The following is a 19,318-nucleotide window of genomic DNA, read 5'->3' as shown; positions in this document are numbered from 1 at the left end:
AAAAATACAAATTTAGTGAGTTAATCAGACCGTCGGGGAAAAAAGCGGGAAATGTATTTAAATATAGTCTGTTCTATTGTAATTTATTCCCATGCTGCTCAGTCATCACAGTCACCGGCTCTTCTGCCAACAGCGTGTTGACTTTGTATACATTCTTTTTTAAATAGATACATAGATAAATAAATATATAGATAATAAACAGTTTACTCTTTAAGATAGACCCACATCAGGGCTGGGTCATACGGAGAAAATCAAATATCACAATATGTTTTTACCAAATGCCTCCGTGTCGATATTGTCAGGTTGAACATGAGACTTCTGATAAATAATCAGTAATGTGGATGTAAAGGTGAATAATAGAAGAGTCTGGTAAGTTCAGAAAATCACTAAACTTTAATGCAGACATTAAAACCATGATATTAATATATTATATATATATATATAATATATATATTGCCCTACTCTACATACGCAGTATAGTATATTTTCTGATTCTTCTCGTATGAACATACAATTGAATTTTCCATTAAAGAAAAGTTTCAGTAAATGTTTGTGTATATCTATTCTAGTTCTATTATAGTGTATATCTATTCTAGTTCTATTATAGTGTATATCTATTCTAGTTCTATTATAGTGTATATCTATTCTAGTTCTATTATAGTGTATATCTATTCTAGTTCTATTATAGTGTATATCTATTCTAGTTCTATTATAGTGTATATCTATTCTAGTTCTATTATAGTGTATATCTATTCTAGTTCTATTATAGTGTATATCTATTCTAGTTCTATTATAGTGTATATCTATTCTAGTTCTATTATAGTGTATATCTATTCTAGTTCTTAAAAAGAAAATCTGAATTAATCGGCAGGTCAGACTTTTTAAAAACTCAAAATCATCCGAAAACTTTCATCCGTTGCATCTCATCTAGTGACTAATGGACTAATTGTTTAGGAGCAATCACGACTTCCTTAAAGTTCCTCGAGGAAGACATTAAACCCAAACCTGCTGACTTCCTTTGAGTTCCTCCGGCCCAAAACAAACACGCACTAACCATGTGATGCAATGCTAACAGGTTGTTCTTGTTGATTGTGGTTTGTACTTGTTGAGGCTCCGTAGATCAAACCAAGACGTCAAACTTTATCACTCCTTTACCAGATCCACTCCGTCCCTTCTTACCTTTCACAATAAAAGCCCTCGACATATAATATTATATAATATAATATCCCACCCTGGTCGAGTCCTCCTCGGTGCCTCCTTCAGCGGGCCGCTGTCCTCCGTCCAGTTGGACGAGCCTCTAAACAGAGCGGTCCCTTCAGCCTCACAGCACCAGTCCTCTGTTCGCTGTCTGTGTCTATCTGCTCAGCCTACACGGCTTACATAACACCACGGGGACACAAAGGGCCGAGGAGGCCCAGTCACGCATCGCCAGGGGAAGTGAGAGTGCAGAAAAATAATACATAAATATATTTTAAAAAAGGCCCTTAACCCCGAGCTGTCAACAGCATTGAGACGCTGTGTTGCTTTCATGAGCTCAGTGTTTCCTTGGACAGTTTGAAGTCTTTCTCTGGTCTCTCCTGCAGATGTCTTTCTGTTTTCACATGTTTGATTCTGATATTTTTACATCTTATCATCTTGTTGCTCTGTCAGTCCGTTTCCTCTTTTTGTTTTCAGTCTGTCGCTTCCTCTTTTCTTTGCTACTCGTTTCCCATCTTTTTTCCTCCACCTGCCTTCATTTCTCTTCTAGCATGCACTCGATGCTTCCTCACACCTTCACTTTGTGAATCCACTGAGCGTCACCGTCCGGTCAAACTAATGCCTCGAGGTTGTCACAACATGGATTGTTGAGTTGGAAATGTTCCTACGGCAACGAGATGGATTAATGAGAGAATACGAGCGATTTAGAGAAATTAGAGATTTTACTTTTAAAAGCGTCAACTTTCCAACATCCATGCAAACGTCCCACAGATACCATGACAAATACCAGCATGATGACACTGCTGCTGTCGTGCTGTAACTCAGGATTAGGTTCTCTGCTGTGGCCCTAAAAGTATTATCTAAAAACCGAAGCCTGACACTTCAAATACAAACACATTTAGTAACATGCAAATGAGTCGCACGTCTGTTTTTAAGACTGACTTGTTTCAGCTGTGATGAGACTCCTGTGGCCGAGTTACTTCCTCCATTAATACAGTTTAGTGGGTTTGAGTTTTAAACGTGATTTTATCCACTAATTGTCTTCCATGCCCGTTGTGATGTAACTGTGGACTAGCTTTGGCTTGGTTGTGTGTTTGATGATGATGCGTCTCCATCACACCCACATTATACAGGAAGCAGATCGTCCGTATGGAAGGAGCTGCTTGCTCTTTGTGATCAGTTCTACACACGGATAACATAGATAAACAGCAGCAGCAACTGAAATCTCCTCTTTAGTTTTAATCGATACCGGTTTCTTTGTGTATTTCTGAAGATTTACATTACAATTTGACACTTATGTTTAATTAAAGTTACAGTGAAGAACTTTTAACTGGTTATCAAACCGTCTCAGTTTAAAGGGACTCTGGTGTATGGAAACGCTTCCACTTTAGTCCACAGGGACCGCCAACATCACCACAGAATGAAAGTTCCTCGTAATAACTTTATTAAGTACAACAACTTTAGGAATACAGTGAGAGAGGAAAGAGCACAAACAATGACTCTGAGCAGGTTTATGATGTTAAATATGAGCCTCCAACACAGTAATATGAAAGCAAAACTGCAGTTGTAACCCTTTCACAGTGGCAGAAGCTTTCCTTTCCTTTCTTACATCTTACTCTAACGGGTTTGCGTCTTCTGCTGAGTTATTTTGCTTTCCTTTTATGTGCTTCACGTTACACTGCAAATGCAGATAAAAAGTTCTATTATTGGCTCATCTGTGACACTACGTTGACTTTCCATTGGTGACTTTCCTCATGTTCTTTCTTTGTTCACTAAGAAGTATAAAACCTCTGCCTGTTCCTCACACCAGGTGGAAAACATCCTGCTGAACGACCAGGGAAACTACGTGCTGTGTGACTTCGGCAGCTCCACTCACAAGATTCTGCTGCCACACCAAGACGGCGTGACCGCCGTGGAGGACGAGATCAAGAAGTGAGTGTTCTTCATCCGTGGAAGACCAGTTCTGCATGTCGCTCAATACAGTAAAACCATTGCTGTTAAAGCATTGAGTTGCTAGGTCTCCTCAGTTCATTTAAGGTCCATCCAAACACAGAGCTGTGCTAGCTTACACTCGATGACGGTGCATTGGGAAGCGGTAAATGTGTTGACCCTGTGTGGTCGGTGTGTGTCCCCCCCCCCCCTGCTCTTTGGGTTTGTAGTAAGCCGTGCAGTTGTAGTATCTGTTGTCTGTTTGTGTTTCAAATCACAGCAGCGCTGGCCTGTTAACTTTCACACTTTTACAGCTGCAATAAAGTGCCACGTGTGGTGCTTATCGGCAGTATACGACCGCGTGTGTAAACTCTTCCTCCTTCATGAAGCCGGTCAAACAGAAACCATCGGTCCTCTGAACTCGGCTGACTCAGACAGGCTCTGTAGTTTCATAACCCAGCTGGGTTTATGCCAAAAACAACCAGCTGCTTTGGTTATCGTCAGAATGACTCCGACTAGGAAACAAAATGTTTGGCTCTCTCTCTCTGAAGGAACCAAGCAACCGTTCCGTTGGTTTGTTTTCTCCCGTGTGTCACTGAACAGAAGATCACACGTGTCATCAAAATAAAGTGAGCTCAAATAAATACTCTAAGTAAAAGTAGCAATACTGAAATCTTAAAATACTCTATTACACGATTAACCTTTTACAGATAATTGTGACACTGTATTGTTCACAATATTTATGTGAATGGAAGAAGTCAGACATTGACATTGACTCCAACATGTTGCAACATTTAAAAAAGCATAACATCTCATTTATTTATCTTAATAATAATTATAAATGTACTGATTCCTTCCCACCTTTGGTGCTCATTTGACCTTTGACCTGCCACTGACTGCTTCCTGTTTGTGTCTCTCAGGTACACGACTCTTTCATATCGAGCACCGGAGATGATTAACTTGTACGCAGGGAAACCCATCACCACTAAGGCTGATATATGGGTAAGGGCCTAGTCTGTGTGTGTGTGTGTGTGTGTGCACACAGTGTGTGTGTTTGTGTTATGCACCCTGCAGGACTGGTTTGTCCTGGCTGTCACTGCCCCAACAGGTTCATTCTCGCTGTCTGTCTGTGTGTCTCTCTCTCTCTCTCTCTCTCTCTCCCTCTCCCTCCCTCCCTCCCTCCCTCCCTCCCTCCTGGCTCGCTCCGGGCTGTTTGCCTCCACCAGCTCTCCAACAGTGTTTTTCTCTCATAAAACATTGAGCGACATCATTCTCAACACTCGTCCTCTTCCCTTCCTCTCTCCTCGCTGCCTGCCCTCTTCTACTTCCCCTCGTTTGAGATCATTTGAGACGACACAGTTGAGGACCTCGTGTGAAATAGACCTCCGCTGTTATTTTTGAAGGTAGCGAGGTAGAGAAGCAGCAACAAGGGCTTGGACGGCAGCCATTTTGGGGAGCGGTGTGAATCGATGCACACAGGGAGATAAAACAGCCAGCATGTGAATATGTGGCTCTTAATGGGACGCTTTGTGCACGTAAGCGTGTGCACTTTGCTTAGACCTTTCTTTTTGGCGTAAAACTGCCATTAGACAGGAGACGATGTGCAATTCTAAAATGATCAAAACAGGATCTGGATTTATCTGAAACATCAACTCCTCTTTGTAAAAAAAACAAGAAGCTTGATTTCTAGTACTACGAGTAAATAATAGCAAAACAATGTATGCTACCATTCAGCGAATAAGTCCATATAATGAACAGTTGATGAATCTTTTAGTCAGCTGACGGATATTTACTCTTTTATTAGATTTCGTGGTGCCGCTGTGCAGAAGTCTGACCACTTTTTCCCGTCTTACTTTGCCCGTCTCTCAGATTTGCATTGGATTAAACCAGACAAGTTGATCCACTAACAAAATATACATATGTATGTATGTATGTATGTGTGTGTGTATGTATATGTGTGTATATATGTATATATTTTTATATTTATATTTATTGTGTATATGTATGACCTGAATAGTCGGAAGCTTTAATCCGGCCTCTGGTTGTAGGAGCTTCTGTGGGACTTAGAAGAACACCACCTTCCTGCGGACTACCCCCTGCGTTCTCACTTCCTGTTCTATGTTTAGCCATGTGTTTGTAAAAACGCTACCGTTTTATACATCCTCTCTCACGTGCAATAATCCATGCATTCTGGGAGTTTGTCAGAGGATACGCTGTCTGACTCAGATTAGGAGTTTAGTATCAGACTGGATTAGCTGTCCGTCTGCAGATGGAGAAACAACAACCATCCCCTGAACACTGCGGCTAATTCCAAAGTCTCTTTCATCTCTAAACTGCATCATCAACGAAGATGCCGGAGCCAAATATAGCCAGAGTAAATATATGATTTGGGAGCAGAGCACTTTAGCGTGTGGATTTGTTTGGACAGCCATATTGCCAGGGGAGCAGACTCTGGGTCTGTTCTTCAGCCACCGACATGAGGAACATTACTTCTGTGATAAGCAGTCCTGTAGCTCAGTGGGGGAGGAAGACAACAACAGGGTTAGGGCTTCGCTCCCCTGCTGGGAGGGACTGCACTTTACATGTTTAAAGGGATAGTTTGGACTGTTAAGGTGTGTTTGTGTGAGGTGGTACTTCATAGTCAGGGTTTTACTACAGTACATGGAGTACAGGAGCACCAGTACCAGAGTAAAGTCATGTTCTGTTTTTCTGTTCTGTGTAAATCCTTTCAGCTGTTGGATGGGCAGAGTAACTAAACCCAATAATAATAATACCCAAAACACTGAGCTGAGCACGATAAACCAGTATTATATATTTAAAATATATAATATTGATATTGTGTTGATATAAGTATAAATGATAAGGGAGTAGGGAGGTGAAGAGACACTCTTAACCATAACTCTGTGCGTGTTGTTTTTGTGAATTCTTTGAAGTTTGACTTTATTTCTCTTCAGAATAGAAATGATTTTTAATGCTGAGAGAAATAGTGTAAATAAACAAAGTGTGGGTGGAGTGGAGTACGCTTGGTATCCGGTTGGTACTGACATTAAATGAGCGTTCAGGTGTTCTTAAAGACTGTTCCTCTGTTCCTCCACAGGCACTGGGATGCTTGTTGTACAAGCTGTGTTTCTTCGCACTTCCGTTCGGGGAGAGTCAAGTGGCCATATGTGACGGAACCTTTATCGTTCCAGATAACTCCAAGTTCTCCTTCAAGCTGCACTGTTTAATCAGTAAGTCTGAGACCTCACGCGGATCCATGACGTCTGAATGTTTAGTCTAATACCTCAGAATCACTTCACATCACTACTTACTGAAACACTTTTATTTCTCCTGTTTTAAACCGTGTTTGGGAGTTATACACAATTCTCTAGAAGTACTAATACACACTTCTCTAGAAGTGTGTATTAGTACTTTTATTTTGTTCGGTTCTGAAGGAGAGCTGTAGAAAAGACTTTCTCCTCTTGATGGAGTTTGACTCTCGAGTCATGTATTTGTACAAACGCATTTTAGATTTGGATTAATTTAAAACATGTAACAAATGATTAGAAAACAAAATAAGAATAAGTAATGAAATAAACAGTTGACGTACTAAATAAATGAATAAATAAATGTCTAAAAAAGAGAAGGCAGAAGTAAACACTTGTATGTTCCTGCCTCTCGAGCTCTTTAGAACTTAACTTCTGTCACATATACACATAAATAATCAAAAACATACAAACAACACATATATATATATATAAACACATGAAACATAGTTCATGTTTTTAATTTTATATAATTGTTATTAGCTAGATTGTAATTCTCTCCCATAATCTGTTTTTGTTGTTCTGTGTTTATTAAACTACTCTTAACGAGTGTTAACGAGTTCCTCTTGTCTGTGTTCACCCACAGACCAACACCTCTAGTGTTCTTTACACAACTTCAGCCTGTTTGAACCGGTTACTCCAGCCTCACTTCCCTAAATGCATCCTGGCAGCCTGCAGCTTCCCCTTTTTATGTGTGATTATCTGACCAACAGCTCCGCCCAGTGGCCAAAGAGAGGAGATGCACCTCAGCCACAGTAAACCAGCCAGTGACTAAAATGACCCCTCTTGTCTTGTTCCAGGATATATGCTCGAACCGGAGCTGGAGAAGAGACCCGACATTTACCAAGTGTCCTACTTTGCCTTCATATTAGCTGGAAAAGACTGTCCAGTGCCAAATCTCTTCGTAAGTCACCAGAATGAAGCGATCAGCGTGTGTTCAGCTTTTGCAGTCATTTGCGTATCGACATAATTCCTAATAATTCTTGTTTTCCAGAACTCTCCCATCCCTACGTCGCTTCCAGAGCCTCTGACTGCGAGTGAGGTCGCTGCTCGGAAAAGCATAACGAAAGCCAGGTCATGATTGTTTTAGTTTTTATTATATTCAAACTGTCACTGGTACTGATAGATGCAATAGAATAATAAAATAGATTATTAATGTGCTTTAAAGAATCATTTGTATCTTTTTCAGTTTAATGAAAATGATCAAGATAAATAAATGACATTAGACATTTGGATGTTACTCACTACAAACCCTGCTGTACATGCAGCACATGTGGAGGCTCACGATGTATTAGCATAACAACAACAACAACAACAACGTGCGGCTCCTTCTCTGCAGGATAACGGACGACGTCGGCCCGACGGAAACCTCCATCGCTCCCAGACAGAGGCCCAAAGCAGCCAACAGTAACGTACTGCCACTCGCCAACACCGTCACCCCCGTCAAGATGAGCGTGCCTTCAGCACCCGTCAGCAACGGCCAGAAAGGTTCGTTTAACATGAACGATGTCGGTATTTAATATCTATAGAAGTGTCTATTATCTTGAGGGTATGTTTTTATCTCTATATCAAAGAATTGAGAAGAAAGTAGAGCATCAAATTGAACAATTTCACATAAGTTTCAAAAAGAAGTTCTTGGTAAATTTAGTCCCGGGACTACTTTTCAAGGAATTAACAGTTTCCTTCAGCCGACTGTTGTTCTAGAGCCGTGGAGCTGCTGCTGGTCGCAGGGTAAACACTCTGCAGCCTGTTTTCATCTAAAAAAACATGGTGGAAAAGGAAAATCCTTGGTTTTGTGTCACTACGACGACGTTTACTGCTGCATAGTATTTACTGATGCTCGCTGGATGTAATGACTGAACCGCAGAGGAGTCTGTCTCCACATTAAGGCATTTATTGAGTTCTCTGATTGTTTGTCTTTTAGAATGTAACCGCCTTGAAACGATCAGAAAATATTCTTTTTGTCATCACCGCCTCGTCTCCCTCTCTCCTCTGCCCGTCCACTCAGCTCCCACCCCCGGCTCTGAGCCTCCATCCATGCAGCCGCAGCCCGGCAGTCAGCAGCACCGAGTCCTGCAGCAGCTACAGCCTGGTGACCTGCGTCTCCAGCAGCTGCAGCAGCAGCAGCAGCAGCAGCAGCAGCAACATCACCAACAACAACAACAACAACAAGCACTGCAGCAACATCATGCAAACGCGCAGCAACTTCAATACCTCCAGGTACTTTCAACACACTGACGTCAGCGTCTTTGCTTATTAGCAAGTATGAAAACTAAATCCTTTATCAATACAAGTATTAATATCAATGGGATTATTAACATATATTAATAGATAACGGGGCTCCACCCGGGGATCAGGGACCAACAACTGAACTGTAGATAAAGTCTCAACATTGGTGTTCACTCAAAATATCAATATTCAAAATAATATTCCACATTCGGAGTGAACAGTGAAGGTTTGAATCCGAGCACTGGACATTACGTTCAGCTATTATTACAACACATATGCACAAAATAATCACAGAAACTGATCCTTAAAATATATATAATATTTATTTACTTAACAAGATTAATTAAAACCAATAATATAAATCTGTTATGTAACTTTAAGCGTACTATTCAAAAGTATCGGCTTGCCTCCTGTTGCTGCCCCTTATGGCCAGGCTGTCGTTTTGACTAAAATATAATAAATAGACATTTAAACAGTGATTTTTTTTTTCAGTGAACTATTTGTGACAGTCGCGTCTGAAAAGCTCTGATTGTGCGCGCCAAGTTACAAAGATTCAGAGGAGCACGAACAAGCGGCGCGACCACTTGGCGGAGCCCTCGAGCTCGACACGTGGGCCGTGCTTTAGAGGGGGCATTGGGACTGGGCCTGAATGTGTTTAATCACCGTTACTACCTTCCTCAGTACCAACAGGCTGTGCAGCAGTCCCTCCAGCTTCAGCAGCATCAGCATCAGCAGCAGCAGCAGCAGCATCAAGCTCTCCTCCAGCAGCAGCATCAGCACGCTTATCTCCAGCAGCAGCAGCAGCTGATGATGCAGCCGTTGTACCAGCAGCAGGTCGCCCAGGCTCAGGCCCAGGCCCAGGCCCAGGCCCAGGCTCAGTACGCAGCCATGGTGAGTTCTGTCAGATGTCTGATCCATCAAATCAAATTTACTTTTGTTTGTGTTTGAAGCACACTCGAAGGATGCTTCCAACTCTAAAAGAATCATGACGGAATTTCAGAGCAGAGGATTTCAGTCCAAAACGGCAATAAATAGTTTGAGCAAATGACAGCGAAACACATGGAGACACAGCGTGAAGTAACACGGAGCTGAGTATTTCATTTAATGTCAGAACGGCCCTAAAAATTGCTCTCGCTCTCTCTCTCTCTCTGTTCCAAACACTGGCAGTCGAGTCACTTCTCCGTCTGTGCCAAGCAGCATTGGAAGCAGACGCTCAAAAAAACTTCCTACTGACTCCGTCCAAATATTCAGAGAACTCGTATTTACGCAGATACTGAATCAAACACACAAACACAGGTCCTCCAAACGCGCTCTGCTAGGGCGGCGCAATTTTTAGTCCGTTTCCCACCATCTGTTTTATTTCAGAGGCAATCTGGTCGGAGCGAAGCATCCGCGAGGGGATCGAACAGAGGGTGAAAGCGAGCAGCTTCCCTCCGCGTTGCATCCTGACATATGAAGCGGTTCACGTGCAGGGGAAGAGAGCGCCGCTCAGCAAAAGTACTCTTCTTATTCCCAAGATACCTGCGCAGTGTTCAAAAGCAGCGTTTCCTCCGCGATCTCAGACCGGCTCCTCGTTGTGAAGAGGGAGCTTTGCTAAGTGGCTGCAAATATGTAACACGGTGTGTTGACAACAAGATCAACTTTAATTTGTGCAGCACTTTAAAAAGCGCAGCGGTGCAGAAGTGCTTTACACTTATGGTTTGTTAAGAAAACATGGAGGAAAAAAGGAGGTGGAGGATGGAGCAGCAATGCAGAAACAAGATTTAAAGAATGTTAGTACACACGTGAACCATATTAAAAAGCTTCTTTGAGTTGTAGGAGTTAGTTCAAATGGGTTATTGTCACTTCAGATATTTGAGGATAAAGATTTCTTTAACGTGTGTTCTCGTCTAAAGACGTCTAATCTCTATAAACCGAATCTGTGGAGAGCAAAAGAGGCGAAACACTTCGGTTTTAACACAATGTGGGAACAAAGCGTCTATCGGCTGCCGATGATTTAGCTTTTTATCGCTTTAAAATGAGCTCGTTAACTGGCTACTCGAGGAAACAATCCGGTCGTAGACGTCGTCAGTCTCGTATCTCAAGAGGCCAATCGGACTGTAAACAACCAGCAGCGCCCCAGAAATGTTGCTCCGTGTCCCCTGAGCCTTGTCGACGTCAGACTGAGTCGATGGCTTCAGAGAGAATTTGGAAGAAGTCAGATCCATCAGGAGGAAAAATGTTTATCTGGTGGAGAAAGTGGAACATTTAGCAGCTTAATAGTGATACTTTCTGAGGAGCTGGTGGAGACCAAAGCAAAGCTCAAAGGAGTGAATATCAGAGACGATGGAGAGATTGACTAAATAAAATCAAGTCTCGCTCTGCTTTATGATGATGCGACTAGCTGATAATGTTAATACTTTTTATTTGTCAGCTTGTTTGGGAGGTCTTCTGCCCTAAAGAAAAAGTCAAGAAATCAACGTACACGTCTGGTTAAAATAAACAGAATGAATGTTTGCTATGCAGCTTTAAAGAATGTTCAGCCAGTGTTTGAGGAGATCCTGAGTTCACTCGCTCACACTGTTTGACTCTCACTCCTCCACCCCTCCCTCTCCACCGTGTCCCCAGCTTTTACCAATCTCCAGAACTGGTTTTTCTAACAACATTCCATCATCTCGTTGCCGTCATTGTGCGCCATGAAATCAAAAGGTCCGTCCCTCATTCCCTTCCCCCCTGTTCTCCCTCTCTTCCTTCCCTAACAGCTGCACCAGTACCAACAGGCTTTTATCCAGCAGCAGCAGCAGCAGCAGCAGCAGCAGCAGCATCATCATCAACACCCTCAGCAACATCATCAACAGCAGCACCATCATCATCAACAGCAGTATCATCCCGCTCAGCAGCCTCTCCCCTACATGTCCTCCCCTCTTGAGTTCCAGATCCCACTGGGTTCCTACAACGTCACCACTCCCAGAGCTGGAGCTGGGCAGATGGGCGGACCGTCGCCTGTGGATCCCTCATACAGTAACCCCAGGTGAAGTCCCCTGAACTCGGCATATAGTGGGACATGTACGTCTCACTATATGTGGAAGAACATTTTGCTTTTATTTGACAGAGGTCAGTATAGAAACACGCAGCAAAGGCCCCAAAGCTGCAATTGAACAGTTTTTAGTTACTAACAGCCTCACTGCTCCGTCATCATTGTAACGGTAACGTGTGAAGCATCTGTAACCGGTCGTCTCTGCTCTCCTGTCTCCACAGGAGGAACTCTCTGCTCTCGTCCGACAGGGTCACGCCGCCCTCTCAGAGCGCGCTCAGTTACCCCCCCGACATGTCTCGCTGGAACCCTTTCGTAGAGGACAACTTCTCCAAGCTGACCGAGGAGGAGCTGATCAACCGGGAGTTTGACATGCTGAGAGCAAGCAAGTGACCCCGGCTGTTATTTAGATCTCGAACAAAGATTCTTACGAATTCAGTGACATTTTTGCTCATTTTCTTAAAGACAGACAGAGATTTTGTGTCTCATGATTGTTCATTTTGCTTTAACCTTCTGAAGCCAAAAGCAGTTGATGGGCGTGTTCTTGCTCTCACCTTTCACCCTCTGTACCTCCTCCACACAGATAAACCCGTGGAGAGAACAGCCAGCATGGAACCGGACCAACCGCAGCCGGCTGCCTCCGCCGCCAGACCCCCGCTACCGGAGGACCTGTTCGGCTCCGTCCCCTTTGTGTCTAGCACAGGCAAGTCTTAGAGGAGTCTCTGCAGAGAGGACCCAACACTGGAGACACCTGCCCCCCCTCACCCCCTCCTGTCCAGCTCTCGGAGCCTTAAAAACCAATGATAAGTCAGATATTTGTTGTTTTCCCCAACGATGAGTCGGATCAGTATGAAACAGGAGACGGTGAGTTAAGGCTCCTCTGACACTACGCTGGTGGTAACCGCACTGCAATCATCTCTTGCCTTCTAAAACTAAGGCTGTGTGGTCATCATTCCTAACGAACCTTTTATGCAAGTCAGCTGGTCAGAAGTGTTTTGAGCAAGGCACTACCTCAGCCAGGGTTGGGGGTTACATTCCCTGTCTGGATCTAATGGCTTGAACAAGGTACTAACACATAGGATACACATAATAATACTAATACTAGCACATATGCGTAAGATTCTTTTTTTTCTTTTCAGTGCGTAGAAATCTTGCAGCGCGCTGCTTAACGTTGCTGTAGCTCCATCGGCACCAGAAGAGACGCATGGCTGGTGCTCATGAGGGCTGAGTGATGTTAGACGTACTCAGTTACATTCATTACATTCATTACATTCATTATTGGGTACGTCCGTCTCTTTGGAACCCTGAGAGGTTTATAACTTAAGAACAGGTGGAAAAAAAAGGTTTTCTTTCTCGGTTCCTTCAATGTTTTTATCTTTCAATCAGGAAAGATCATTTTTTTCATCTGCTAAAACAAGTGTTTGTTGTTGTAATACTAATGTTGACCACAAGAGGCTGAAGTGAACTACTCCATATTCAAAATAATAAAGGCCAGATTAGTGCCAATATGAAATACATTTCTAGCCAAAAGAAAGACCAAACTTTCTCACACATGATATGAACCTTGTGTTTAGAGTTCATGGAGAAGTTACAACTCACCCGGAGGAAACGTGAACGCTTTTCATCACCATTTGAACTTCAGCCGCTTGTGGCCAACATGAGTATTACAACAACAAACTAAACGATCGCGATTTCTTCACCACTTCTTGAGTCATAAACACGATTTCATCAGACGTAGAAAATGAATCACCAGATATCTCTACTGCTTGTTGAACACATTTAACACACAGGCCATCTAATCTAAGAACCATGGATTTGATCAAGTTTCATAAATCATAAGGAAACTGTTGTTGACATCAGAACATATTGGAGCTCCGTGTGAATACTGATAAAGTCCAGCTGCACTTCTTTTAATGAAGTTCTTTATTAGTTCTTAACTCTTTTGTTTTACTCGAGTCTTAAAGATGTCGAGCAGTTTGATTCTTTGCTTTGTTTTTCGCTTTCATTCCAGAAGAAAATGTTTATTATTGGCTGCAGCTGCAGGAAGCTGATTTATTCTGCTGCTCTTAAAGTAGACGTGATGTTGTTAAACCTGTTGCAGACGCTCTAGTTGTACAAACAGGTCTGTCATTTTATTAATATTGAGTGAAGGATCATAAGGAAGAGACAGGCGTGTGTTAAACACGTCCCTCTCTTTTAATGCTCGTTCAGTAGATTTAAAGTCTTACTCATTCTGTAAACCTCACATTTAAATACTAATTCAGCCCAAACATCACTCAGCTCTGGTACTAATAAACTCCAATGTTGGGGTGTTAAAAAAGGACACTTGAACTTGTCAAAGTTGCGGCTCTTTGCCGTTCATTTACATTAAAACATCTTCGACCCTCTTCGCCCATTAAAACTGCAGCGACTCCTCACAGAGAGATAAACGTGTTTTTGTTTCTAGTCGTCGGGACGAAGCCTCGAATGTTGTGGTGCAGCCGGAGCTCTTTGCTTTGGAGGCCGACGTTAAGTCTTAACGTTAACTCTTAATACCACCGGGTCCGTCTGACCAGACGCAGGCGTAATAACCATGTGTCTGCGTTCATCGCGTCGGCGGCAGCAATAAGCTTCTGTGCCTCTGTGCTCTTCCTGCTCCTTCAATGTGAATCGGTTTAGAAATCACTGTTTGTAACTTGGACTATATTTCATGATAAACGCTAAAACACGTCGAGATTTCCTTTTGTTTTTCTACCGTAAATTCATCTCAATGATGCAATATAACCCCCGAGCACTTGAATGTAGGTGTGGGATATGTGATCATCTTCTACTCGTTACTTCATGAATATCAACGGAGTTCAAATTGGAAAAACCAAAATAGATAACAACCAAACCGATTGAAGGGACTCTACAGGCCGGAATGAGAGAATTCACATTTTTGATCGGCCTTTTATCGTCCTGTGTTCCGCCCGGCGCTCTGTGTCAGCTGTTGGGTTCTTTAGGTCGCAGGTGATTCTTTACGATACGTTTTGTGCAAACACACCGCCGGCAACGAGCAGAAATCAGCTGTTTCACTTCATTAGTTACTCATTTCTGCTTTGGTCTTTAAAATACTAAAGAATTCTTCACAATGTGAGATTTCAAACTCCTCCGGACAAAAGTTGACAATTTTGAGAGAAGGGTGGTGAAACATCTGGATGTAAAATGATGATTTTTGACCAAAGACGCAGCGTGTCAATTGTCTTTACTGCTACCAACCAATCGGAATACAACACGACACACGCTGGCTGATGCGTCATTAAAGTGCCAAAGGTTTTCCAGCACCACGGCCGTACATGTTTTCTAACAACACTCAAAATAAAACTACGGCCGAAGGTTTTGTTTTGTTTTTGTTTTGCTGCAATTTTGAACCCGAGAGCCGGAGGACTTTCCTCTAATGAGAACCACCTCACAGAGAACCTGTGAGGTGTCTGCAGACAGAAGTTACGTTGCTGGTGGTGTGACTGCACCTTTTAATTCAACTCCTCTTTTACTGCATATATTAAGGGTTTCTTTTCTTTTGAGCAGACGTCGTTTGGTTCCATCTCTAGATACAAAGTGCCTTCAAGAGGCCGTTTTACTCACCTGACCGACGACGCTGACAGTTTATTTCTTTGTTTCTTTTGTCTCTGATGACATTTATCTGAAGAATTCAAATGTTCAGAGGAACAAAGCAGCCGCTCTGTTTTCCTCAGTTACCAAAGTTTGGACTTTAAATCCGTCTGTTAGTAAATGAAGTTATTCTGCCCGATGTTTGTGACTGATGTTTGACGTTGTATATTCTGTCAGCTCAGATAAACAGACTGCAGTGTCAGTCAGCGTACGTCCTCTTAAAGGGTTTGTTTTTGTCACTGACCGACTCAGATAGTTAATATAAGTGTCTGACAACAACCCCACAGAGAAACTAAACCTTTATCTTTACCGTTACATTAATCCGGTCTGTCTGTTCGCTCTGAGAAGTTTCTGAGATCTGACCTCACATCCACAATCTCAAAACCATCTCAACATTCAGCCACGACATGAGCAATCTTTTTATACACTAAGCGACGCTTTCTGTCCTCCAACACAAGAAACTGACACCACCGACGCTCCTCTCGCCAACTCTCACTCACGTTTCCACCGTTTGTCTTCAGGCAGCAAGTCACACGACTCAACAACAGACGGAGAGGTTTTATCTCTCTGTTGGGTTCTTTATAATGTCGTCAGACACTTCTAACAATCTCGGCAGCAAAAACAAGCACCGAGCGATTACATCGCAGCGTTCTCCCTCAATACCGGACCATTTAAAAAGCTCCCTCGGTCCCTCAGACACACAGACGTGGAGCAACGGTCCGAGGTTCATCTTTAACGTGACTTTAAATGAATCAACAACTGACACAACGTTGTGCTCTGAACCGTGTTTCCTCCGTTCTGTTGAACACATTCAGGAGTGTAAATGTAAATAGCCGTGCTGAGAGGAATGCTATCCTTCAAGATGGTGAACGTTTGTGTTGTTTAAATGCGTACGATCCTAAAGGGCTGCATGTCTGTGGAAGTGACTCCCGTCAGTCCCGATCATGAGCAACATGTTACATAGAGCCCGTGTGTTTAGCTGAAGGTAAGTCATGTTTCACATCACTGCCTGCTTTCATCGGGACGTTGCTTCTGTTCACTTTTATTTTTAAATTTTCATTTCCTTAGTTTGTATTTGTCATAAGACGGCCATACTCAGAAACATCTTGTTCATGTGTACTGGTGGATGGATCTCTAGTGGGGATGAGGGACGACCAGAGCCATTAACTGCACTTTAATGTTCTTTTTTTAATCATTTTTAATCCCCGCATTTTATGGGATGAACAAGCGAACAGACGTTGAACATGTTTTATATATTTTTCTTTTTTACATCTGCAAGTTGTCTGTGCTTTTATCCTCTCTGTCTCCGGGGGCTTGGTTCCCCTTCGTCAGCTTGACATCCTGCTAGAACCCCCCGAGATCACTACGTTCTTTATTTGAATGCATCCTTGTTAGAAGTGTTTGGGAGAAGAGAGAGAGCCACACCTCTTCAGTTTATACTTCTCCTCTCAGCTATAGATCGATAAGTTGTCTTCTACATATCTTTGTTTCTGCAGCAGACTATGTAAAGAAAAGAAAGGTCCTGTATCATACTGTGAGTGTGAATGTATTTCTTTATAGAATGTAACTGATAAATAAAAAAAACATTCAAAATCAAAATCCCCTTTGAATCCTTTTATTTATTTTCAGTAGGTCTTGAGGTTTAGAGTCTCTCCACCACTACACCGTGTGCAAGATGTTCCTGTTTACATGGCTGTCTTTGTTTGAGCTCTGTCGTCCAATCAGAACTATCGATCAGGAGGAAGGTGACGCTTACAACCGTTTACGTGCATTCGTTTGACTTTCTCCCAATCCGTTTAAAACGAGTCCAGTTTCAAGACTTTGTTGAGGGACTAAATCTCCTCTAACTGTACTCGTCACTCTGTCTTCTGTCTGTAGTGAGATTACACTTACTGCTGTCTCATCATTTAATAACATGATCCGTGAGAGAAGGCTCGTTCACCATGTCGGCTTAAAATCTCAAATCTTTACTGCAAAAGAAAAATAAATTATTGGGCCTTAAATTAGAATATATATTTCCAAAAAGGATTGAAGCAAATTCCTCCATTTGCATAATAATAATAATAATATTAATAGTATGGTTAACAAACTGCTGATTGTTCTGATGCTCTGCAGAGTGAAAATGGAGACTGATCATGAGTTCATCTTTGATATTTCATCTGATCCTGTGTTTCAAACCTAAACAGACAAAATGATTCAGTCTGTAAAAGTCTAGAACAACAAACCGTCTCAACGCTTTACACAAACAGCAACTTTATGACGATGACTTCACACCGGGGTCATTATATTTAATGTGTTTAATGGAGTGTTTGATGAACACGAATCCTCCTGTGTCGAAGTGACAACTAATCAACCTCAATTCAAAACGTTACTTCGGGATTCTCCTCTGTGTGTCTGAGTGAAACCACAGAAGGTTATTCTGTCACTTCCCAGCAGTAAACATGAAAGTGAATTCCAGCCGCAGTGTCGCTGAGTAATGATGATTTTCCAAATCATATCTTTAAAATGTTTATAATAAATGAAATAAGCTCCCAGAGACGTCAACGTTTCATCTTCAAATAACATCTTCACATGTTTAATTGTACAATTTTATGGTGATTTCACACAAAAGAGAGAGAAACTGACAAAAGGGATGTTTATGATTCTTAACTAATTCCAGCTCGTTTTTTTTAATATGAAGTATTTAGAGAAGTTGTGTAATCGCTTCTTTGGGCTCTGAGTCGGTCGGTGAACGTTCTGCAGCTTCATCAAATCGATCCGGGCTCAGTGTTTGTCGCGCGAGAGAAGAGACTCCGAGCTGCTGCTGTCGGACAAGAGAGCAGTCACGTGTTCACCACTGATCTGTGTCTGCAGCGTAATCCTCCAAAACTAATCTGTGTCGTCCGACGTCTTCTCTTGAAGATGCGTCTGAAGTGAACGTGATAAGTTCTGATCTGGGAGCAGTGGGAGTGGAGCGAACAGATGAGGAGACTTTCCTGCGTTAATATGTTGTATCATTACTTTGTATTGCCGCCTTGTTTCATTTTATCAACAACAAAAGCTTCTTCTTTTTTTTGGCCCACTCTGTCATCCCGTCCTGCCAGTTTGGACGGCTGAAGATGAGGAGAGGTTTCCATCCTCGCGTGCACAGCGGGGGGTCCTCTCTCTGCTTTCTAATATAGAGCTTCCACTAATGGGGAACAATGAGTTGGCTCATTGTGTCTGAGCACCATTTATCTTCAATTTAATTGGAGACTATCCACGCGCTAATTAGGCTAATCTCTAACTTGTCATTATGCAAATCTCTTGGAAATAAATTTACACGAGGCACTTTTGTTCCAGCAAATGCCAATTTATGCGTAAGAATTTATAGAAATATGCAGAAAGATTAGTAATTGCAGGACAAAGCTTTATTTATTGAAGTCTAAAGGACGTGACTGGCAGCTTGAATCTTTTCACTAAGAGATTTAAATCTGAAAGCAATTTTGTGAGTCTTGGAAAAAGCTCCGCGTCTCATTTCTTCCTCCTGTAAGCTGCTCTGATCACCAGAGGGTCAGAGCAGCTTTTAGACCATATTGAGTTTCAGGGATTTCTCCTTCGCTGCTCCTTCTGCTTCAATATTGGACAAACTGTTGGGATTTGTACGTGTCCTGATTTCTGTAATGCAACAGAGCCGCTCTTAGGAAAGGAAAACGTGTACCATTGGTTTGTGGACTACGTTAAAGATTGGAATTCGGCCTTTTGGCCGTCGCCGTCTTAGTTTTTTGCAACCAGTGAACAGGAAGTGACCATATTTCGACTGAGGAGGAGTGACGTAGAGACCTGTCAATCACAGTAAGCCCCGCCCTAAAGCATCCCCTGCTTTATGGTCTGTTTGACTCTAAATGGACCATAATGTACTAAATGAACATCATGCTGTATTGAAGAAGACTTGAAACTAGAGATTGAGACCATAAACTCATGTTTACAATGTTTACTGAGGTAATAAATCAAGAGAGAAGTAGAGTCATTTTCTCATAGACTTCTATACAACCAG

General features: G+C 42.3%; 1 protein-coding gene across 1 annotated transcript in view; it reads left to right on the top strand.

Annotated features, from left to right (window-relative positions):
* bmp2k (BMP2 inducible kinase) overlaps nt 1-19,318 on the top strand; it is a 43,062-nt gene that overhangs the window by 20,888 nt on the left and 2,856 nt on the right. The window contains exons 5-15 of the mRNA XM_076104233.1: nt 3,008-3,129; nt 4,047-4,128; nt 6,224-6,356; nt 7,232-7,335; nt 7,426-7,505; nt 7,771-7,919; nt 8,440-8,651; nt 9,342-9,551; nt 11,402-11,670; nt 11,898-12,058; nt 12,257-12,376. Of these exons, the coding sequence (XP_075960348.1) occupies nt 3,008-3,129; nt 4,047-4,128; nt 6,224-6,356; nt 7,232-7,335; nt 7,426-7,505; nt 7,771-7,919; nt 8,440-8,651; nt 9,342-9,551; nt 11,402-11,670; nt 11,898-12,058; nt 12,257-12,376 (1,642 nt within the window). The remainder of the gene's footprint in view (nt 1-3,007; nt 3,130-4,046; nt 4,129-6,223; nt 6,357-7,231; nt 7,336-7,425; nt 7,506-7,770; nt 7,920-8,439; nt 8,652-9,341; nt 9,552-11,401; nt 11,671-11,897; nt 12,059-12,256; nt 12,377-19,318) is intronic.

Source organism: Anarhichas minor, unplaced genomic scaffold (assembly GCF_050575085.1).
Source record: "Anarhichas minor isolate MPS153535 unplaced genomic scaffold, ASM5057508v1 ptg000030l, whole genome shotgun sequence".
NCBI classification, from domain to species: Eukaryota; Metazoa; Chordata; class Actinopteri; order Perciformes; family Anarhichadidae; genus Anarhichas; species Anarhichas minor.
The sequence above is the reverse complement of the archived record's forward strand: the minus strand, read 5'-3'. Positions and strand labels throughout refer to the sequence as shown.